Source organism: Amphibalanus amphitrite, unplaced genomic scaffold, assembly GCF_019059575.1.
Source record: "Amphibalanus amphitrite isolate SeventyFive unplaced genomic scaffold, NRLGWU_Aamphi_draft 000033F_arrow, whole genome shotgun sequence".
Taxonomy (NCBI): Eukaryota; Metazoa; Arthropoda; class Thecostraca; order Balanomorpha; family Balanidae; genus Amphibalanus; species Amphibalanus amphitrite.
Genome location: NW_024881529.1, coordinates 155473 through 180152, shown reverse-complemented (window position 1 = coordinate 180152; position 24680 = coordinate 155473). Strand labels below are relative to the sequence as shown.

General features: G+C 48.5%; 1 protein-coding gene across 1 annotated transcript in view; it reads left to right on the top strand.

Annotated features, from left to right (window-relative positions):
- The window catches only part of LOC122368974 (glutathione hydrolase 1 proenzyme-like), a 28510-nt gene extending 4139 nt beyond the window's left edge, over positions 1–24371 (top strand). The window contains exons 2-12 of the mRNA XM_043343318.1: positions 2121–2215; positions 4433–4562; positions 5653–5870; positions 6554–6755; positions 7491–7679; positions 7974–8226; positions 11000–11190; positions 12441–12565; positions 12833–12945; positions 13542–13655; positions 23150–24371. Of these exons, the coding sequence (XP_043199253.1) occupies positions 2121–2215; positions 4433–4562; positions 5653–5870; positions 6554–6755; positions 7491–7679; positions 7974–8226; positions 11000–11190; positions 12441–12565; positions 12833–12945; positions 13542–13655; positions 23150–23299 (1780 nt within the window). The 3' untranslated portion in view covers positions 23300–24371. The remainder of the gene's footprint in view (positions 1–2120; positions 2216–4432; positions 4563–5652; positions 5871–6553; positions 6756–7490; positions 7680–7973; positions 8227–10999; positions 11191–12440; positions 12566–12832; positions 12946–13541; positions 13656–23149) is intronic.
- Positions 24372–24680: the final 309 nt, after the last annotated feature.

Here is a 24680-nt window from a genome sequence, read left to right as displayed (position 1 = left end):
GGTGCATGTTGTATCAGAGCCGGGTGGGGTATGTTGTAACATGTATGTATGTATGAATGTATGGGTATGCTGCTTTTGATCGCGAAAGCTAAGCCCTGGCTCGCGTTTGTAGGTAGCTAGTCAATGCTCGTTCCATTTCGGCACAAAGTGTTGGCTTCTTTGCTCTTAACGGGCCACTTTTGCGTCTAGTCTGTTGATGTTTCGTTCAGATTGCATTGACCTAAGTTTGGTCTAATAAAGTGAAGCCTTGAGCATACCTATACATTGTATTAACCCCCATTTAATGTTGTTGTTATGTTCAAAACCAGTAGCAAGCACACTCCCTGAAACGTGAAATAGTGATACAGATTACCCCACCATGTGATACAACTCACCCAAGCCATGGGGCAAGTTGTATCAAAAACATTGTTCTATTCGGCAGACCGTAGAAGAAAAACTGGTAGAGGTAGCGGAAAAGTTACTTTGCACAAAAAAGCAGAAGAATCAAGGAAGGGGATGGTATGGAAATTATGAGTTTATCACGGATAGTTACGAGGTTATGGGTCTCGGAGTAAAAACTGATACAACCCACCCCACTCTCCCCTATAGGTAAGCATCATTTCTAACTGGCGCTTACAAAAGTTAATCGCTGTCAATGCGCACCAAGTGAGAAGACACTGCGTTCTCCGGGTAGCGCCGCCGAGTTCAGATCACTGAGCCCCAGCGGCCATCGGGTGCCGAGCACCGGGCGTGGTTCCGTTGGTAAACATGCGCTCGGTACAATAATTGCGCTGTTTCTAAGAGCCCTTGGTGACTTTTTGAAAATACTGTGGGTGGATATTGACCACAAAAGAATACTCTATCAAATTACGAAAATTTGATCGTTACACGTTCAATCGTCTCTGCCAGAACAGTAGCCCACCAGAGCAGAATACTGGTCCAGTATTCTGCTACTGGACATCGCAGCTTTTATACACACGGCTACAACTGTCAACTCCGTATATACGAAAGGTACGGAGACGGTGGCTCAAGTCCATTCAGTGGTAGTTCCATCTCGACGGAATGACGCAAGACGTAGTTTACAGATATCACGAAACTGATGCGCGGTTGGCACGGTCTGTTACGTTGTCCATTCCATGTCCCTCCTAAGTGCTGAATGGGTGTAATTTTAACGGGTTCAGCACCAGGGCATCTGGACCAGGGCGCTCGGCATCTAAATCCAAGATTCTTACAGATATCTAAATCGGCCATCCCCCGGTATCTGAAGACCTTACCATGAAGCTGAGGCCGCTAAACCTCAGGCTGCAACCCTGACTTTATACCGTCATCCAGAAAAGATGCAGCTGGATTTCGCCAAGACCCACCAAATCTGGACCATTCAGGACTAGAGATTCAGACTTTTTCAGTGATGAGGCGATATTAGAGCTTTTCTAAGTCACTAACCATCCCGACAAACAGTTCTGGGCCAACAGCAGCTCAGAGGCGCTGCACCGTCGAGACAGTGAAGCATCCACTGACGATTCTCGTTTGGGGCATGATGGGCTACATAGGCCTCTTTGAGCTTCACCATGTTCCGCAGGGACAGACCACGTGGCCGGTGATAACTTGTCAGCGAGGTGCTGGAGAACACTGACGCAACTACGAGCAATCAATTTCGGGACACAAGTACAATATCCCGCAACAATTTCGTAACACCCTGTATTCGTGACACCCCTGTATTTGGGCTCAGGCTCAGGCTCAGTGGAACGTTTATGGTCAACGCCTGAAGTCAACAAAAACGGTGGAATATATGGAAACTCAGGCATTTTGCAAAATGCCTGGCGGGTCAGGCATTTTGTAAAATGCCTAGGCAGTTTGCAAAATGCCTGGTGGGTCAGGCAGTTTGCAAACTGCCTAGGCATTTTGCAAAATGACTGGCGGGTCAGGCATTTTGCAAACTGCCTAGGCATTTTGCAAAATGCCCGGGTTTTCACTTTGCCTGTAACATAGCTACATATTCATTAAAATTCCACCTCGGTTGTGAGCACCGACTGGCCTTTCGTTTTTTACGATCGCTACAGAGTCATTTGAGAAAAGCGCCAAATCGCAAAAACTGTCAACGTCTGCGTTCTCACACGTATGTATACCTTATTTGTCGACAGTATCACAGAGACGACGAGCAAAGTGAAAGCGGTCATCTTTACAGCTGCTGCACTCGCCAGTCTGGCCACATTGATCATTCTGGGCGTCAAATTCCGTGAGTATCTACTACCAACTAACCGATTCATTTTTTATGCTCTCGGTAGATCAAATCATTCGTAGGTAAACTTATCGGCGTGGGGAGCTGGGTTTATCGATCACCGAAATGAATGAATAACTAAATGAATGAACTTGTATTCAAGTGCCACTTAAACATCTATTTTTAAAAGTAAACGTCCATTTTTAAAAGCACCCGTTTAATATTATTGCCATGGCAAACCTTCACTTTAGGCACATATGTAGTTCGGAAAAATGTTTACCTAAAGGAGAGAACGTCATGACGGAGCTCGTATCGACATTAGGACCCGACGCGATAGCTCACCGGAAAGACGAGAAGTAGGTAGGCATAGGCAAAGGCATTGACCTCTATATACCAGTTATACATATAGATCTATGGCGTAAGTAATATAAAATACTTCCTGGGGCCGGTATACAGTTTTTTTTTCAAGTCCGATGTCTGCCTGACATTTTTTTGCGCGAGCCCGAAGGTCGACGGCAAAAATAATCACACCTCGTCACTAAAAAAGCTATAACTTCTTTCTGTTTCGACCGATTTTGATGAAACTTTATGGGACCCTTCTTCATGAACTAGGCCTTCATATATATTCCGTTTTTTTTTTTCAAAAATCATAGGCGGATTCATGTAGGTAAGCTAACTTGGGATGATGTTTTGTGTTTTTGTCATTGTAGGTCCTATGTCATGTGTGTTATGACATAGGCGTAACACACGTGATGTTTGACACATTGTGTCATGTAGGTACCGATCATGTAAAATATGCAATGTGAGCACAACATACACATTTTTGTTAAACATAGGCGGATTCAGGCACGCTAAGACGGGGGGAGTATCTTGACATTACCCCCACCTGTATCCGCCTATTCCACTATTTTCATTGTAAAATGATGCCACATAAAATACTACAAGTAGGGGCCGATTCGCCCCCCCCCCACACACACACATACATCAGTAATAGGGTTAAATAGTCATGCACGGTCCTCGCACTGCACTCAAGGATATACAGAAACCGGTTTGCCTAGATGTCTGGACCACCTAGTACCTACGATAACATTTCTGTCATGGTGCTTCTGGTCCGCAACTGTCAAAACGAGCCGGGCCCAAGACAGTGCTGGTGCGTAGCGGCACGCTGAGCTCGCGTAGCGGACCGCGGTTCGGTGCCGGGGGCAGCGGCGCCGGGCCTGGCGGGCATCGGTAGGTACCCGCCGCCCGTCCCAAGGTCACCGCGAGGTCGGACGGGAGCGCATCCACGCATACGAGTCCTGGAATGACGGTGCACGGCGGTAGACGGAGCGTGGGCAAACATTGGCGAACGGCTGGAATGATTGCCGAACTGACAGTAAAGCTACTGAACGAGCTTTCTGATGAGTCTCATTTTTGTTGTTGTTGCGTAGTAAAAAAAAATGTATCGCGGCATGCATGAAAATTGAAAAAGCTACGGCTATAATAGCTGCGGCAAATCGGGCCAAATAGTTACGTCCACAATCACCTTTTTGTTATATTCTTCATATCAGCATGAGAAACGTCTCTCCTAAAAAAATATCGTTCCGGTGAAAAGCGTATAACGACTTTTTAAGCATTCAATGGCTGATCCAGACATAAGAGTGGCGATTTTGATATAGCTGGGGCTCTACACTTACAGCGTTTTATAATAGAAATTAATGAAGTTTCGCCATTTTCCCCTCGAAAATTAAACTTGCATCAACAAAGTCGTTTTGAATTGCGCTGCAACGACTATGAATTGCAACCTCGGTCACATCCGTGACTTATTTCGAATTTAGTCTTATAACAACAGGTAGGAATATGTACCTATCTGTAATGCACCTGATGCCCCTCCCTCCCCCGCTGTCGGTTTCTCGATCCGCAATTTGTTTACTGTCCCGACGACTAGCAGATTTAACTCAACTGTATTCCAGCTCTGAGTTGCGGCCTGTCTCCTATACCTATAAGTATGTGACCTGTAATCTGTAAATTGTGACATTCCAATTTCCAGGAGTCTCCTTAGTCATGTGACCTGCCCTGTAATATCTGACCAATGGCTGGCGACCTGTGACCTGTGACCGGTTACCTATGACCTGTGACCTGTGACATGTAGCTTATGAGTTATGACGCATGACCTGTGACCTGTAACATATGCTCCTCGTATGTATGGTAACTCTGACCTGTGACCTGTGACCTGTGGCCTGTGCCCTGTTGCAGACGGAGTGGTGAAGCCGCCCCCGGAGAGACTCACAGATGGCGGCACGGCTGCCCACTCGCCGTCCAAACTGGGACGGTACCGGTCGGCGGCTGTCTGCGCCGACGCCGGCCTCTGCGCCTCCATTGGCAGGTCAGCGACCGGTCAGCGGTCACTAGAGCTGCAGCATTGGCAGCTCAACGCGCCTGGTCACTAGAGCTGCAGTATTAGCAGGTCAGCGCCCATTCACTACATAGAGCTGCAATGTTCATAATGTATGGATCACTCCGTGAAATTACGACATGCGAGAATGTAGGCGCCAGGCGGTAAGATATTGCAAGCTGTATGCATTTGCGTAACAAAAAAAGAACTCCGGCTGAACTCTTGCCTACAATATCAGACTTAGCCTAATAGCCGTAAAGGATCATTGTAGTCGGCGAGCCCTAAAGCCCCAATAAGCAAACAAACAAACCAGACGCAGCCTAGAATACGACGAATTTGTTAAAGTGCAGCTATTTATTTCCGATGGACCCGGCGTGACCACACAACTGTGAAACCTGACACTCTGAAAGCATTGTCTCCCATCGCCTGACTCCTAATGTTTTCACCGACACTTGTGCTGCCGGCCGCCGACTGAGCGCGCCTGACGATGCAGCTGTGTCGTCATCAATGCGCGATGACTGTTGCTTTGGCAGTGCCAGCGGCAGCCACTCAAGAGGCTGAAATGAAGGGGCGGCCGCATGATGGTGTGAATGCGCTGTTTGCCGGACGCGCATCGGCTTTCCCCGTCGCTGAAGGAGATACAGACAGCTTAATTTGTTTTAAGATTCAAAGGCGTTGTTTACAGAGCTTGCATAGACATTTCTACCCGTCATCCTAGGTCAATATAATTACATCCGAAAATGCCAAAATAACTCATTGGATACGTCGATCAAGTTAGGAGGGCGTGGCATTTAAGTATAAAACGGGCAAATTTAGGTACCTACATGCATAATTTTCTAGCACTTAAAAAAGTTAAAGATATGTAGGTATGTGCTGTTTAAAACTCGACTTTTCAGTCTTTCAGTTCAATGGCTCTTTTTAACCCAACTTTTTCATGGAGGGTTTGATCAGTGGACTGGAGCGTACCTAGTGCATGCTATGCTTAAAAAAAGATTAAAAGTCCTTCTCGCCCCAATCGCGACACATGCTCATCAGCCCCCACCTCCTCACCACACCCCGTATCCCTTTTCCGCTCCGACAGGACGATGCTGGAGCGGGGCGGCAACGCGGTGGACGCCGCCATCACTGCTCTCATCTGTGACGGTGTGGTCAACCCACACAGCATGGGCATCGGCGGGGGCTTCGTGCTGACACTCTACAACCACACCACGGGCATGGCGGAGACGCTGGTGGCCCGCGAGCGCGCCCCGGCCGCCGCCTACGCCGACATGTATGAGGAACCGGCCGAGGCGCAGACCGGTGAGTGGGGAAAGGGACAGGGCAGCGGATGGGCTACGACATGCAATTCTTCAGAATGCTTGAGAGTCTGAGACGACGGACCGAAGGCCTACGACATGTTAACGATGCAGTAACGATGAAAAGAATGAATGGAATATCGGACTAACAGAGAGAGCGCCAGCGGACAGAAATCGAACACCAATCTGCCAACTTTTTGCACACTTAGACAGATGAAAACATTTAGACTGTGTATATGTAATTGTATTGTATGCATATTGCATACATATGTTTTGTAACATAGATATATAGATTGCATGAATGTGTGCGGTGAGCCCAGGTGCAGCAATGCGCTATTTGATTGAGCAAGCTGTGCAGAATGACGTCACGTACGGTGTGGATGGTTTGCCGTGCGGTGTATGAAAAGTAAAACAAACTAAAAACGGGTGCACTGCACCTTTCGGTACGGCGGGTGCGTGTCATTCCACCGTCAGTAGTCACCAGGCTATATGTGGGAGGCTTTTGAGGTCAATACAATACAATACAATACAATGCAATACAATACATTGCAATACAATACAATACAATACAATACAATAGCGTCTGGCTCTGGGCACTGTGTCTGACCTTGGCCTGTTCTCTCGCACCGCTGACCTGACCTAACCTGACTTGACCTGACCTGACCTGACCTGCTTGTCTTCCCTCAGGCGGTCGTTCGATCGCGGTGCCGGGGGAGGTGCCCGGCTACTGGGCGGTGCACCAGCGCTATGGCCGGCTGCCTTGGCGCACGCTCTTTCAGCCGGCCATCAGCCTGTGTCGGTACGGCATTCCCGTGTCGCACTCCGTACACAAGGCGCTCACCAATAAGCGTATCCAACGCCTGCTGCGCAACGAGAGCTTCCATCTCGGGTGAGCGCCGAATGGAGGGACGATAGTTGGCGTGGAGCTGACCGGGCGGGCCGCGCCATAGAAATCTGAAACACGTTGAGAGCTGCAGGTTCCATTACGAACGGAAGCTGGAAGTGTGGGCTTTGAAGGAACACCTAAGTTGACTATTCAGAGAGCTACATGATAAACGCGTATCTAGTCGATTCAATACTACATTTTTATACATTCTTTATACATTTCATACACTCTAAACGTCTTTTGCCGACGAATGATATTTGATAAAGGTACGATATGATTCGATTGTTTTTACGGTGTAAAATCCTCGTACAGCCCAAATCTTTAACGAGTTTGCAAAAGATGACTGATGTCATCACTGTCAACCGTGGAAGCCGTATGGCTACCCATCTACGCTGGAGTACGAAAAACATCATCTCACGCTCACAGTCCCAGCGGATAAAAACAACACCTAAGAATGTACTTACCTTCCGGGTGAGTTGACAGCATGGTCATGTCTGGGATATGGGCCCTGTTTCACCGCACGACGCTGCGCGCGCTGCAGCGCGTTGGGAGCTGAGGCGTACCCCTGACGTCACTCGAATGACGTTGCTTGCGATCCGTTAGCTTATGATGAATCGCGTTTGGAACAGGGGTCCTAAGGAACCAAGTACTGCAGCGCTCCGCCGTGAAACAGGGCCATGATCTCGACTGCACTTTCGCCCCGAATAACTCCACTCCTCCGCTCACTCCGCACCACAGCGACATCTTTTTAAACGGCAACGAGTCGCTGAGCATCGGCGACGTGGTGCGTCACCCGACTCTGGCGGCCACCCTGGAGAAGATAGCCGAGGGAGGCCTGCAGGCCTACCAGGACATCGGCCAGAAGCTGGCAGAGGACATACAGCAGATGGGCGGCATCGTCACCCACGACGACATCAAAAACTATGTGTGAGTGGAGGCAGGCTGGTAGGCGAGGCTGAGATCGCATGTGGGGTGGTATGTACGACAACAAATGTCAGGTCACGAGTCTAGGAGCTTGATATTTATCGAATGTGCTAACATGCCCGTGTGTATGGGGCCGTGTCACTGGGTATTTGTCGTGTCCTTCCATACACTCGTGACATCAAGTTTCGGGACACAATGAGTGGAACCCTTGGTTATAATCAAAGGCCATCTACTTTTTATCTTCCACCTACCATGACTGGCCGTCAGCCGTCACCATGACCTGGCCGTTACCCTCAGACCGACGTGGACGGCGCCGGTGCGGGTGCCCCTGCCGAGGAGCGGCGTCACCCTCTTCTCGGTGCCGCCGCCGGCCAGCGGTGCCGTCCTCGGCGTCATCCTGGGCATCCTCGACGGCTACCCCATCACCAACGCCAGCATGTCCAGCGACTCGGCGCAGGCCCAGGTGCTGCACAACATCACCGAGGCCTTCAAGTTCGCCTACGCCATGCGCAGTCGGCTGGGCGACGCCGAGTTCACTGATGTGGAGGAGGTGAGGTGTCCTACATAGAAGGGATTGTGGAGTATACAGTCTGGCTGGTCTGAGCGACATATGCCATATAGGTAATGCTGTCTTGATTGAGTATATTCTTTGCCAAAACGGCTGAACCAGTAGGAGTGTTTCAGTAACGAGATAATCGACAGTTATTTCGATAACTGTTCGATAACTGTGCCGCCCGACAGACGGGCGGCACTCCGAGACGGACACCGCGACGCCTATAAGCAGCTGAACCGCCAGGTGCAGTCCGCAGTACGGCGAGACACGCGGGAGGAGCTGGATAGGCGGGTGCGTCGGGCTGGACCGGCTGCAATGTGGCGAAGCGTGCAGCCCGTTGTGGCACCAAAGCGGATTTGTTTGTTTTGTTGGGTTAGGCCCTTTCGGTCGACAAGACCATTGCAGAGCCGGAAGGATGATAGGATTTAGGGGGAGACATTGGTCTGGGCAGGCACCCTAGTGAGTCGCCGGGGCTGAGCCCGTCCAGAGGACAGGCCACCCAGCCCCAAGGCACTCACTGCACCCGGCTACGGGGTGCGCTCCCTCGGGAGCAGCGGTGCCGCTCCAAGGGAGCAGCCCGCATGAGATAAAGTTGCCTGTCCAGCCCGGAAGGTGGTTGTGGCGTGGAGGAGAAGGATTTCAGTTTCCTGCGGATAGAAGCACGGATAGGTGTGACCAAAGCGGAGTGGTGGATCCGTTCCTGATGCTGATGCGGACGCACTTAATCGGTACTTTGTGGAGGTTGGTCCGAGGACCGCTCGCCAGGTGACAGCTGTCGGCCCGGAGCTGCCGACCCGCCTGCCGCGTGTTGGTACTGGGGCTTTTAGCGTTTCCCCCATATGTCCAGACGACCTGCGGCGGGTGGTAGGCAGAATGCGCAGTAGCACGGCGTGTGGTGCTGATGGTCTGTGTGTGCGCTTCGTCAAGCTGTGCCTGTCCTCGCTTTGTCATGTTTTAACGCACATTGTCAATACTAGCCTCGTCTCTAACTGTGTCCCCAGCTCATGGAAACTGACGTTCGTGCAGCCTATTCAGAAGTCAGCCAAATCAACAGACATTTCAAATTACCGACCTATCTCCATCTTACCGACCATCGCAAAGATCACTGAACGTGTTGTGTATGAGCAGCTTTTTTACTACTTCTCCTCGCGCCACCTGTTCGCACCATGTCAGCACGGTTTCAGAACTAATCACTCCACAGACACCGCTCTTCTTACTGTTACCGACAAAGTGTTCAGTGCGATGGATCGCGGCGATGTTGTTCTTTTATCACTACTTGACTTGTCAAAATGCTTTGATGTTATCCCACATGATCGCCTTCTTAACAAGCTGCGTTTGTACGGTGTGGACGTGCGATGGTTTACGAGCTATCTGAGCGATCATTACCAACAGGTCCGCATCCAAAGGTCAGACGGAACACAGTGCTTATCTCGACCACTTCCAAACCCTGTTGGCACGTACCAGGGATCGGCCTTAGGTCCGCTTTTATATTCAATTTACGCAAACGACCTGTCTCTTTACGTCGACGGCGAGGCTGAAATAGTGCAATACGCTGATGACACTCAGGTTCTTGTTGCGGGGGGACCCGGCGACATTGACTCCCTAGTGCTCACCATGGAGAGTGTTCTCTCCAAGCTGTCTCACTGGTTTGGCAAAAATGGTTTGAAAGTGAACGCAGACAAAACGCAGCTCATAGTCATCGGCTCTAGGCATAACATTCAGCGGCTTCCACCCGTCCGTATCAACTTCATGGGTGCCATTGTCGCCGGTTCCCCCACTGTGCGGAACCTGGGTGTACTGTTTGACCAGAAGCTGACGTTTTCTGCCCATATCGATGACGTGGTGCGCCGGTGCACCGGCATCCTGTGTGGTCTCAGCCACTCCCGGCACTGTCTGCCGCAGTCGACCCTGGCCCGGCTGGTGGAAGGTCTAGTCTTGTCGATTGTGCGCTATTGTATCATTGTCTATGGGTCCACCAACAAAACGCAGTTAGGCCGCATTCAAAAGATATTAAACTTCGCCGCGCGTGTCATCTCTGGACGGAGGAAGTATGACCACATCAATGATGTGTTACGGCAATATGAGTGGCTCTCAGCTGAGAACATGTACCTTTACCACGGACTGACCCTTCTTAACAAGATTCGATGTACGTCGGAACCCGAGTCGCTCTCTCATAGTCTTACCACCAGACGCGACATTCATCGGCGCATTACTCGGCATTCTGATCAACTTGTGACACCGCGCATTTTATCTGAGTCGGGTAGGCGAAGGTTTTTATACTCTATTGTGACTGCATTCAACAAACTACCATCTTCAATGCGTGATATGCAACCCACTGCTTTTAAAAGAGAGGTGTTCAAGTGGCTCACTTTGGAACAGAACAAATAGCGACTGTGATGACTGTGAACAAATTGTGACTAGTGATGCATGTGTCCGCGTATGAGGTTCATGTAGGTATGTGTGACATCCATTGGCCAACCATTGCATGTAATTGACCTGAGGCTAGGAATAGCCATGTTTCATGGATTTGCCTCGTGAAGTTTAATAAATAAATAAATAAATAAATATTTGACGTCGATAGTCCTTTAGTAGCACAATTCATCATCTCTGTAGCCTGTAGGCGCCGCAAACTTTGGGAACATTGTCGTTGAAAGTGCTTTCAACAGCTACCCACCCACGCCTCGCCTCATGAGCTTTTTGCGATTTCAAATCCGTTCTCGCCCCACACCTTCCCCAGCCTCTCTGAACCTCGCCTCTCTTCTCCGCTCAGCTGGTGCGAAACATGACCTCGGCGCCGTCGCTGGAGGAGATGCGGGCACGGATCCGACCCGACGGCGTGCTGGGCGGTCCGGAGGAGTACGGTGCCGAGTTCAGCTTCGTCAACGACAGCGGCACGGCGCACATCTCGGTGGTGGATGCCGACGGCAGCGCCGTCTCCGTCACCAGCACCATCAACCTCTAGTAGGTCACGGCGGGTCGACGGCGACGGAGGTAGCTGAGTGGGCATCGAGGGAGGGAGGGAAGGTAAGGGAGGACTGACAGGGGATGACTGAGGAGGGAAAGATGAGGCTAGTGATATGGATAATTGTTACGTTTTATAATTTATTGGATATATATGAATTTCTCAAACTTTTGATTACGGAGCGAGCGAAGCGAGCGTAGTCTTTCCTTAGTTTAACGGAAATTTCTGAGTATGAGCGGCCGGCCGGCCGACCGGCCGGCCGGCCGTGCGGACGCTTTTGCGAGGCTTATATCTCAGCAACCACTTGACCGATTTACACGCGGTAATTTTTGTAGGGTAGCTTCATTCCTTCTACCAAGTATTGGACTATTCCCGATGCATGTGGGTGACCCCTTATGCACGTGCCACGTGCAAAACGAAGAGGTGTCAGTTTTGTAATTGTTGCAATATCTCGGTAACTACTTGGCCGATTGCGCTGAAAGTTGGCATGTACGTAGGCACCCACTAGGCACTGCATATCCATGTGCCAGAGTTGGGGTGCTGCTGCACGTGCGCACGTGCAGGGGTCGTTTCCAGATCTCGAGAACGGCTGGACCGATGGCGCTCAAATTTGGTACACGGTTAGGGACCAGTTAGTAGGGTGCCGTGCACAAGTCAGTTGGGACCCATTTTGCACGTGCGCACGTGCAGGGTGCCGCTTCCAGATCTCGAGAACGGCTGGGCCGATTATGCTCAAATTTGGCACATCGCTAGAGACCGGTTAGTAAGGTGCCGTGCACAAGTCAGTTGGAGGTACCCCCTCAAAATTTCGCACGTGCAAGGCTCACCCTCTCGCTCGCTCCGTTAGTCGCCCCAAAAGGCGTTATACTGGTATTATTATGTGCATATTTACATTGTTAAAACAACACTGTCGCTTTTAATGGCGATACCGTACAGAATACATAATGAAACGGTACTCCTTCCCAGCACAGCCATCTGTCTTTTTTCTGTTTGCCGTACGTATAAGGAGAATATGAAGGCATTGCCTTTAGAATATGGACTACACATTGGGAGAATATGATCCCTCTATCATTATTGCTGAATACACGGCCTTATGACAACCATATCTTTGTACATAGTTCGGATACCAGAAACTCAGCTTTCATATTGTCGTACACCGTAGTGCAGCTGGAAAATTGCCTTGCTCCGTTTGCAGACGGTCGTTAACTATACCCTTTCATGTAAACATTTCTCTCATCTTTCGCCGCAGCTTCGGCAGTGGTTTCCGGTCGCCGCAGACTGGCATCATCCTCAACAACGAAATGGACGACTTCAGCTCAAACTTCACCAACTCGTTCGGCCTTCCTCCCTCGGAAGCCAACTTCATAGAGCCCGGTGAGGAACGCACTGCTCGGTCAGAAACTCGAAATAGACTTGTTGAAGAAATATTTGAACGGATGATTGCGAGCATAAGCTTGATCGTAAATTTTCTTTGAGAATTTAAACCTGTGTTAACGGTGCAATTAAACCACATATTTTCATCGCACACTTAGGTGTTCGTATTATGTAACGGCACTATTTATTTCGTGCGCAATGCGCTAAATCGTCACTGGGGCGTTGCAGCGGCTGCGTTTTGACTCGCCCAATGGCCCTGATTGCCAGGCAAGCGGCCGCAGTCGTCGATGGCCCCTGCTATCCTGGTCGATGAGAAGGGGAAGGTGCGGATGGTGATTGGCGCGTCCGGCGGCAGTAAAATCACCTCCAACATCGCTTATGTGAGTGGTGCACACCGCAAGGGGCAGTTGTAAACGGGCCGGAATGGCATCCGACTTCTGATTTAGTGAGCCGACATGGTTTTGCGCCAAATTGTTATGGTCCAGTGTTGGGGTGTAAGGTGCTTGCAAAGTGGTGAGGTATTATTTATGTCCTTTGAAGTCATTTCATATTCACGGTGTTTGCAACGCATGAGGGTGGCTTGCTTAGCGGTCATGTGTAGTGCATGACCGGTTACATATCGTAAACAGAAACTGCAATTTCGTGTGAGTGACTAGAAATTGGTAGCGACCGTGTTCTTATGACTATGTAAAGGCACAGCGATGTGTCGAGAAGCTGCGATGTTATAGCTTTTGTCATCTTGCGATTTTTTTTTTTTCTCTCTCTCTCTCTCTCTCTCTCTCTCTCTCTCTCTCTCTCTCTCTCTCTCTCTCTCTCTCTCTCTCTCTCTCTCTCTCTCTCTCTCTCTCTCTCTCTATCTCTCTCTCTCTCTATCTCTCCTCTCTCCTCTCTCTCTCTCTCTCTCTCTCTCTCTCTCTCTCTCTCTCTCTCTCTCTCTCTCTCTCTCTCTCTCTCTCTCTCTCTCTCTCCGTGTTAGGTGGCGGCGAGGAACCTCTGGATGGGAGAGGATATCAAACAGGCCGTCGACGCCAGAAGAATACATCATCAGCTGTTACCCGACCAGCTCAGGATCGAGAAGGGAGCACCGCAGGTAATGACCTCTGCTTCAACGCTGGCAGGGATTAGTTCTTACTGACTGTTCGGAAGCACTTTTGGTGTCAGTCCTGCACGGTAGGTACACTGTACAGACTACAGTTGACTACAGAATGATGCACCGCTCCTCTGAATCTATCAGTTGACTGGAACGCTACGTACTGCCGCTTATCACGCGATTAAGCGTGTCGATTGTGAGCGTTGGGTCGGAGTGACACTCAGTCTGTGTGATGCGGCACAGCTTACCACTCCAGGCAACTGATTGCCTGTGAAAAGTGGAACATTATTCCGAAATGAACTATACAGTGCACACACTACACATGCACATTGCACGTATGTACGTTGTACATTCCTACACACATGTAAAGTGGCGTTTTAGTCAAGTATGGTGAGTGGAGTCGATTGGATATCGGCTACTTGCATACCGCTGGTCCATTTCATTAATCGTCAATTATGAGTAGAAGTATAGGCCTGACCAGCGTACAGGCGCTATCAATGGGTAACATGAACCTTCTATTAACTGGAAAACACATCTACCACTGCGGTGGCGGCGGTCTGCTCCGCCTGATATTGATATCAACAGAACCCGGTCTTCATGAAATGCTGCGAAAGAGTGTTTATAAACGTAACGTAAGGCAGCGTTGTGCTTACGTAACGTCTGGCTTTTGCTTTTTTTCTGACGAGTCCATATATGTAGAGAGAATTCAAATGCAATGACGCTTTTGGATTGGAATGCTATTAATCTCGTTGTGAATTCTTGGCCGACGTACTGTGTGCTGCATGTGCAATGTATTGTGCATATTGTTTTCAGTATTTCAATTTTAATGGAAGCTATAAAGCAGTACATAAATCTGGCAAAATAGATAGATCCATGCTGTTCGTAGCTGGTAATGGTTATTTCAAGTGCCGCCTTGACTGTAACAAGCCATGGCTACTGGCGGGGTTCGGATATCGCCGTATATGGCTTCAGGGTCGTGGTGTAGTTTTCGCTGTACCAAGCAGTTGCTGTCAATTACCAGTTTTATCGAAAAAAAAATATTATTTTACATGGCCGAATCATCAAAGAAAGCAGAATACAAATAACAAAATTACAAAACCATGGGTATGTTCCAGTACCATTCTTATCAACCGAAAATGGCGAAGAAAAAACATTCACCAGGTAAATACTATTTCAGTGGCGGCGGAAGGTATTCTAGGATAGGGGTGCAAACGATATTGAAGCGCCCCTTCCCGCTGGGCGCCCCTTACCATATACACGGTTGTAGTAACACAAACAGTGAAGAGACGTTTGACAATGTGTTGTACCTGTTAACCCGCGCCCTGGTGGGGTCTGTTTATAACGCGACCTGGTGGGGGGGGGGCTATTTTTTGCCCCCCCCCCTCGTATCTCCGAAACTACTGGACGGATCCGCAAAATTCAAACGGTGTTCGAAAGGTCTGTCAAATTTGTCGAAGGAAACCAAATTTCATTGACCTCGGGGTCACCGATGACGTCACAGGTCAGGTCAAAGATGAAATGTTTCACCGTTCACGGGCTTCTAGGGAATGCGCTATAACACCGAGGAAAACGCATTTTGTCGAGAATCAGCGATAGGGCGTCAGTTGCCTAGTAGATATGTTCCTATTAGAGGTCACTGACAATAACAGGTCAGGTCACAGGTCAGGTCACCAAGGGTCACGGGTCAGGTCACATGAGCCCAACTTTACTAAGGTTGTGTGATGCATGTTTTATGGCCAATTTTTCATTTCCAACTCAATGGTGTTGGTTATAAGACTATGAGGTACGGCTTAGGTCACTTTCTGGTGAAGTGCAGGTCAAGGTCAGGTCAAGGTCAGGCCAAAAAAGGTCAAATTTTAAAGTTGATAGTTTTGCATAAAATGGGTATTGATTCGATGCAGCTCGTCACGGGGAGTCTAATGGTGGTCTTTGTTTTGCGCTACGGGGTCTAGAATTGCTAAAAATTGAGTTTGAAAATTTGACGTCATCAATTTTGAACAGTTTTTTCGCTATAACTTCGCCAAAAAAGAGGTATCAATCTCAAATTTGGTATGTGGATGGAAGGCGGTAAGGACTATCACATATATTCCGGTTTTTGCGAAATTCAAAAAAACTTTTTGGATTTTTCGATTATTATATCCAAAAAAAATTATTTTTTGATTTTTGGGGGTCAAAATCCAAAAATTTCAAAAATCTGATATAACAGTTTTGTAGCCCTGTTCATTCTACAGCTTTTATGTCTTTGTCATTTTTTTGTATTTGCAAAGCTATAGGCCTGACAGCTCTTCCCGCGAAACCCTTTTTTGGGTCGAAAACGGCAGAACATGACGTCACTCTGACGTCATTTCCGGCCAACCTATCATAGCCTTTGGAAAAATTTTTGGTCACAATGTGCAAAATTGATGTCCGGGAGGGTACTGAAAGTTTGGTGACGATCGGCGCAGCGGTTCTGGAGATATATCGATAAGTCTGGAGGGGGGGGGGGCAAAAAATAGCCCCCCCCCAACAGGTCGCGGGTTAACATGACGCCCCAGTGAAATAAATGCCGCCTTTCAACACCGATAGGAGCCCGAATTGAATGAATACAGGCAATCAACGCTGGTAGGTGTCCCAGCGAAATGAATGCATCTATTACCACCCAGAGGTGCCCCCATTTCAAACTAATACGACGGCGACGCCTCTACACCGATAGGGGCCCATCCCAGGGGAACGGAATAAATGCCGCCCCCTCATTGGCGGGCGCCCCAGGAGAATGAATGTTACACATCAACACCAATATGCCTCCCAGTGAAATGAATTATGAATGTCGCCTTTCGACGCCGGTAGGCGCCCCAGACACCAGTGGATTTACTGCCGCCTTAAAACACCGATAGGCACCTCAGTGAAGCGAATACCGGCCTATACCACCGATAAGCGCCCCGGATGAATAAATACCACCCGTCAACGCCGATAGGCGCCTCAGTGAAATTAATGCCGCCCCAATCTCCGATAGGCGCCCCAGGTGATACATGTCGCCCATCAACACCAACGGGCGCCCCATTGAAATGAATACCGCCCTTCAACACTGGCAGACGCCCTAGTGGAATGAATGCCGCCCCACAATGCCGATGGCCGTCCCTGCACTGGAAAATCAGTTTCGCCCCTATACAGGCGCCCATAGAAGTTTGCAGAGTGCTATTCCTGGTCATAATCATCTCCCCAGTAAAAACAAAAACCGCAAAATACGCCCTAGCACTAGGGGTGTAACCGCCCATACGGACAGTGCAATTTTACAGGCCCCAATCTCGGACCTCCCTTAACATTCATGTGTTGTAAACGGCAAACCGCCCCCGATAAATGTTACACAAACTAATTTCCTCTCGCATATCGGCCATCAGGCGCCCCTTTTTGTCGCATGGAGCCTGCAACGCTATAAGCCCTCATATGTTCGTGTTGGCGTTTGGAGGCTATCGCCTTCAAAGACGTCTCCATAAATGTTTCTTTTTCGTCCCACACACAGGCGCCCCTCTTTCGCATGCAGGCGCCCCTCTTCCGCATGGCGCGCTTCTCGAGTGGCTGCGCCCTCCTAGCCTTTATCGCCTGGCAAGATTATATTCGACAGGGTCGGCAGCATCTGCCTTTGTTTCAGATAAGGATGCCCTCCACTCTTCATCATATCAAAAGATACTTTTCCCGCGTCATTGCCACCCTCTTTGTGTCACAAGTGCCTTTATCAGTTGCGGTGTCGCACTGCTCAGCTTTATGGCTGCCGCACCTCTTAACTTCCAACCTCCTCTACAGATTTTCGAGGCGCCCCTTTCCATAGCTTTAGGGTGCAGCTGCCCCCCTTGCCCCCCTGCTTCCGCCGCCACTGTACTATTTTAGGTAGAATTTCTTCAATAATTGACAAGATAAGTTTTCCAGTACTTCTCTTGCAAAGCCCTACATTCACTTATCAGAGGAAATAAATTGTATTGTATCTACTTGTCACACACTTATTCATTCAATTAGAATTGCTGAAACGAACTAAGGAAAACGATCGTTGGATGCTTCATTTTTCTGATTTTCCATCATTAACAAATGCATATGTATATACCTAATGCATAAAAGGTCTAGATTCTAGATCACATTGATGTTCTCGTCAAGTCTCATTAACAACAGCTGTGAGTTGTGACGTGGCACGTGGCAATAGGTGTGTGTCCGTCCACCCTGTTTTAAAGGGACACTCCCACTTTAACATTAGTTTTGAGTTGAGATAGCCAAATTGGTGGCCATGGCCTGCAAATACCGGTTTGGGCACTCACAACATCGAAAAATACTTTAATTCGAAGATATTGAATTTCAAACTTGCAGTTTTCGGATTCTAAGGGGCTAATGCATTGGAATGCCCCCTTAGAATTTGTGACGTCAGCGGAGATCTAACGATTTTTAAATCTTAGACTAAAACCATCGTTAACACGTGGTGGTATACGCTGCTTTGCGCGCAACGTCTGCCGCACTTTAAGGCTGCCAAATTATTGCTTCCAAATAAAGTCGCTAGTAACAGGGGAGATCCCAAAAAGTAAACAAAAGTAAAAGCCTAATATCTTGAAAACCAGTGAATATTTTTCGGTGAAATTTGGTAGATATTCGTTTTCGCTCTTTCTGAACCAAGGGACATCACTTTCATGCCAATTCATTAACTTTTTTGAAGGTGGGAGGGTCCCTTTAAGCGTTAGGTTGAGTGAACCTGTTGCAAGTGCGAGGCATTTTATCGCACACCTGAGCTTGAACAACGGCCAGTGTGAGATGGCTCTCAATGCCAATTCTTTGCTGCTCACCCTTTGTTGGATACAGGGGGGCGACACGGCTATTCGCGCAATGTATTCATTTATGGGCCGCGCGGGGCCTCGCGATGACGCGGCTGGAGGCAACTGCTCAGCGCGCTAGGATACTTCTGGCGGGCCCGGGCGCTGAACGGTGTGCAATGAATGGGTTATGGTCGGGCAGACAGAGATGAGGCATTGAATTTGAATTGACATCAGCAATCGGGTGGGGAAGGAGAACGTTTCTAATCGAGCTTGGGATGGGGAAAGCCGAAAATATCACGATCGGCTCATAGCTCCGACAGGGCCGGGTGCTGTACCATGTGTAGTATATTTAGGCGGGCAGACAGAGATGAGTTATTGGATTTAACCCTCGCATGTGTGCGGCGTTTGCCAGCTTCTAATGTGTAGGGGGGGGGGTCGGTTGGACCCCCCCCCCTTGCCGTTTGGCCCCTGATCGAGCTAGAGCTTCGCGGAAAAAACGAGCGTGTTGCCCGTGACGAGAGGAAGCCGATGATACCCAATTTTAAGGTCCTAGGTCATTGGTTGACCTTCCAGGTCAGGTCAATGACCCAAAGTCGGGAAAATCGGGACCTGTTAGAAAGTCGTAAAGTGTGGCTGCTAAGGGGTTTTTCGGGATGCTGATAACGAATATCGTGTTAGTTTTGATCACAGATGATGTCTTGAAGCATTTAGACCAGGTCGGGTCAGGTCAGGTCAGGTCAACCAGTAGGCGTCATGACGGGTATTCGTAGTACGTGTCAACCGCCTCTGACAGCTTCGTAACATGTTACGAAGTCACCAAAACTACTTCGTAAATGTTCAAATGGTTGCTAAATTCGAATTCAGCTCCAAAAACTAGCCTAGAAACATGTAAAACTCGAAAAAGTGACCCGAGGTCACCCGAGGTCACCAAAGGTCAATGACCTGACCTGACCTTCAAGTGACCTTGACACACACGGGAGTAACATCAAATCACATGTTGGAACGTTTGAAACCACGAAAAGCTTGCAAACACGCGGCTAGTGCGGGCCGACATACGCGAAATCGCGATTCCGGCCAAACATAGTCTCGGAAAAGAGGTCACAGGTCAAAGGTCATTTGGGTCAGGGTCATGAAATTTTCAGGGTAGGTGTAAAATTGATCAATGCGAGGGTACTGAAAGTTTCGTCGCGATTGGCCGCTTTTTACGCGAGTTATTCGCGAAAAACCATGGGGGGTCCATCCGACCCCCCCCCCTACACATGCGAGGGTTAAATTCACCTTACCATCGGTTTCTGGTGAGGTTTGAAGACGTCTTTAGTCAAGCTCGGAGTGGGGGGGGGGGGGGCAACGGCGACTGGCGGATCCAGGGGAAGGCATTTGGGGCAAATGTCTTCCCCAACAACCAGGGCAGCGCCCGAAATCGATTTTCGAGAATAAATGAAAACTTCACAACTTTTCTGAGGAAATATTGGTTAATCACACCGCACAGCAGTGCGCAAGGAATCGAAATCCGAGTTTTTTAAATAAATTCCGAGAAACCTTTTTGGGGTAAGCCCCCGCAGTGTCCAATACCGCTTCCTGGATCCGCCAGTTGTGAATAAGTCACGGTCGATACCGAGCTTCGGCGGGACCAGGCGCTGTATACGTTCTTCTTTGAATGAAGAGGTGGACAGACACCTAGCCCCACATCCTACTGCTATGCCCGTGCCGTGCTTCTGTGGGTGAAGCACTAAAGCATCACGGAATCCCACAGGACCTGCGAGTCGACGAGGTGGCCGCTTTGGCCGCCGGGTACTGCAGCTCCCTGGAGTTGCCTGGGACCAATGGCAAAACAACAGCTCCGGCGGTGCCCCTATGGGCCCGTAAGGTAGAGATCATATCCTCAATGATCTCCATTACCATTTTATATTCCTAAACAATATGACAGACCAATTATGCTTGCCTACGTTCAGGCATTACCTCTGATGGTCATACGCCCAGTACAACATGTGTTGTCTGTCAAACAACAATCGACGACGGGATCCCTTCTCATCATCTCTTAACCCTATTAGTGGCAGGGGGGGGGTGTTTTTATCCACCCCTCAGGTTTTTCGGGAATATCTCCGAAACCGCTGAAGCTACGATGCTGAAATTTTCTGACTTTTCCTAAAACTAAATTGGGCACATTCACTGAAAATTTCAAGTTCATAACTTTACCAGGGGCGGCTCCAGAGCACTGGGAATTGGGGGGTCCTATTCGTGAAGCGAGTCATTTGGGCGAAGATCACGATGCTGCACCAGTTTTACGAACAGTGAATGAAAGGTATCATGTGATAACATATACAGTGATTGTGTATCCTCTTTTGACACGTTTTTGCTATAATAGGCGGATCCAGGCGTCCAAAAAGGGGGGTTATGTTTTACCTCCCAACATAGGTGCCCTGACACCGCCTATGCATTACCAATACAATTTTAGTCGTTCTCTCATAAGAAAATTATAACATAACAAGACCATTACCACCCTTTTTAGAAACAGTACCAACAAAAACCTTATTTACTATACTTTTTGTGTACCCCCAATCTCAATGATCTGTATCCGCCTATGATTTTTGAAAATGCATATTTTTAGGATCCATGTGAATTCCTGGTTCATTCTCTATCGATCGGCAAAAGTTACGTTAAGATTGGTTCAGAAACCTGGCCGTGATAAACAGTCTAAAATGTATCTGCAATTTGCCCGTTTTTACCCCCCTCTACCCCCCCCCCCCCTATTGACATTTTTTAATTTTTATTTTTTAGAAATGTAGATCACGTTGAGCGAAATCGAATGCCGTTTGAATTTTGAAAATCGGCCCGTTAGATCTCGAGATATCAAGGGGGGGTCGTAAACAGCCCCCCCCCCCTGCCACTAATAGGGGGTAGCGAGGAGCCTGCCACTAATAGGGTTAAGCCATCGGTTGTCAATTCACCCACCCCGTTTCCCTAAAAATAGACGGTCAGATTCGGCCTGGGTCCTTACGACCCCTCTAAATTCGCCAGAGACGGGATCGGATCGCCGTTATTGCACCCGTCTTATTAGTGTCTTAAATACTATGACAGCTTCGACCACGGACGTCGGACGGGGTGATCGTTCCACGAATGTACGCACCATCCAGGCCTAGGATGCATCGAGGTTTAAAAGGATGCAGTATGTAGATCAATCAACAAACAATGGTGGTATGCAACCACTTTAAAATATCTCCCTGGGCTCCCGCAACGTTCCAACGCCCCTCCGTTATGCATTCGCCCTGTGTGTCCGCCGAGCCGGCTTGCCTCCAATGACGTCATCGGCCGGCCGGCGGCGTTCAAGGTCAAACGGCTGGTGCAGGGTTACCGCTGCTAGGGAAATTTCCCTTTTCTATGGAAATCAGCGAAGATCTAGGGATATATGGATTTGCCACGAAATCTAGGGAAATGCCACAAACCCGAAAAATTGTTTTTTTTTTCAACAATCGAAATCATTGTTGTAATGAATTATTCTTCCGCATGTCATATGAAATAAATATGAGAACACTTTTCACAAAATACAGGTTTGATTCTCTCGTTTGAAATACATAGGGAGAATTACATAATTTAAATTATGCATGCATATATGATTCTTGCTATTATTTCAAAACAAACTGCTTCCATGCTTTGTATTGTACCATATCGGGTGCGGCTAATTTTTTACATCAAAGTTTTTGTTTTGGCGCGATTTTTACTATTTCTAGCGCATTTCAATTCTTTACGGTCAAACTGACGGCATGCGAAAGAAATAATGCATCGACTCGTCTCTTATCGCCAGCACTACCTATACGGTATAGTTTCCCGCAGGGCTGCGGAGTCGATGGATTTTCGGCGACTCCGACTCCGACTCCGACTTTCAAAAACCAGCTCCGACTCCGACTCCGACTCCGGGCAGAATTGTCGACTCCGACGGCTCCAACTCCCGACTCCGACTCCGCAGACCTAGCAGGGCTGCGGAGTCGACAGATTTTCGGTGACTCCTCCGACTCCGGCTCGGGTTTCTAAAATCGACTCCGACTCCGACTCCGGTCACAACTGTCGACTCCGACCGACTCCGACTCCGACTCCGACTCCGACTCCGCAGCCCTGGTTTCCCGCGTCCCGCAACACACAATTTGCGATATACCACGCACTTATATTATACCACATACAGTAATTTGCTATATGCCAGCAATTTCATTACAATCTCTTACGTTAACGTAACAGAATGTAGTTAATTGCTGTTTACGACGCAGCGACTAGAACACGAATGGTTAAAATGACGAAAGTACGTCAAGTTCCAGGAAAAATAGCCGCATCTAGGGAAATAATTTTCAAAATAGGGAAATTTTCGTGAGAATCTGGGGAAACCAGCGAGACGCCAGCGGTAACGCTGGGCTGGTGTCCTTACCTGGAGTTCTATAGCCTTGGTTGGATACAGAAGAATAGCTTAGGATGCCGCAGGAAGGCACACTCCCCTAATAAGTTCTCTAGATAATAATATTATGTCGGCTCCACATGCGTTGTTTTCTAGTTTAAAGCTTCACTTTTCCCCTAAGATAAATATTGGTTTTCTTTTCATGCCAAGAAATAACAAAATTTCGTCAATTTCGGACGCTGCAGAGCAGCGAATGCCTCAAACGTCTCTTCCCTCTTTGTCAAAGCTCCTCAGGTGTGTGTGACTCCGAGATGCTGACGCCCAGTCTCTCGCCGCTGGCGCAGGTGCTGCTGGACAAGCTGACCGAGCGTGGCCACACGGTGGAGGAGTCGTCCCAGCCACTGGCCATTGTGTGCGGCGTGGTGAGCACTCCCGACGGTCGTCTGGAGGCCAACGCCGATCACAGGAAGGGCGGAGACGTGGCCGGCTTCTGATCGCAGCTGCAGCCGGGCCGCCGCCGGTAATAGTCAGAGGAGCGCGGGTGTGCTGTGTGCTGAGCGTGTTTGAGATTAGTTCTGAAACGTGTAGTGCGTTTGTTGAGGGTTTTAGCGCATTGGGACCAATGCTCGACGAAAACAGATTTCCGTCCGTTTTCTTTTTTCTTTTTTTCTTTTTGAAAACGAATGGCTCAAGCTGAAGAAAGATGCTTTAGGTCATATTTTGATAATTATTTCATCAACTCTGATGAATAACAGCAGTAGGAACACATGACAGACGAAGATATGCTGGGAATCGTTTTAAGGTGTGAGGCAGCTCGTAACGTGTGTGCGTTAGTGTGCATCTGGTGCTTTGCATGCTGTGTGTAAAAGACGACCGTCTATTGCGAGCAAAATGTTGTTAGTTGATGGTTATGCCTCGTGTAAGCTGGTCAGGATTCAATGCTGATGACAACACCAGTTTTATGACGTGATAGGTAGTTACAAAGGAGTATGAGATAGTGTGTAGTCAACCTAGTGGTAGGCATAACTATACAACTTAGGAACATACGAGTACATGCAGTCGGACCAAATACCATTTCGTGCTAAATGTCCTACAGAAATTATGGCATATGCTCGTCATGAAGCAAAACTGCACAACTATTTCATGTGGACAAAAGGGCCGTATAAGGCACGCATTTATGATGTGCCATTAGCAGTAGCGGCGGAACACCTTCAATTAGGGGGGGGGGGGGCACTGCCGACTTTTGGTCCCATTCTTTCCATGCAACGCCCATAGAGCTAATGTTAAAATGCCAAAATCAAAGGGGGGCACGGTGTCCCGGTGCCCTCCCCGTTCCGCCGCCTATGTGGCGTATGGTTAAGTTTTGTCAAATGACGTTTTAACCACACTTAATGACGTTCTCCTATGACACGTAGGTTTAATGTACACTGTTTTGTTTTGGTTAATTGTTCAACACTGTAAATCGCACAAAACATCGGCGGTATGAAATGCCTACGGATTTGTTCCTTATTTACATGACCATTATTTACATTTTGAAGTTAATTAATACAATATTAAAAATACATGTCTTTGATTATTTTATTTTTAGAATAGCATCGAAAGAATGAGTAGAAAATAATGCAACCAAGATCAGGCTTCGAAATATGTTTTGAAGGAGAAAAGGGTTACAATGAGCTTGAATTTAACGGACGTGCATATCAAGGAAATCGAGCGTGCGTAAAAATCAAAGCTGTCCGCCAAACATGGATCACCACCAGACACCATGGCATCACCACTACGTGAGGTGGCTACCTGCGTACATGGGGTACAGGTACCGACAGTACTAACTGTATACCGAGGTCAATGGGGTTGGGAACTCGATTTTTTAAGAATGCA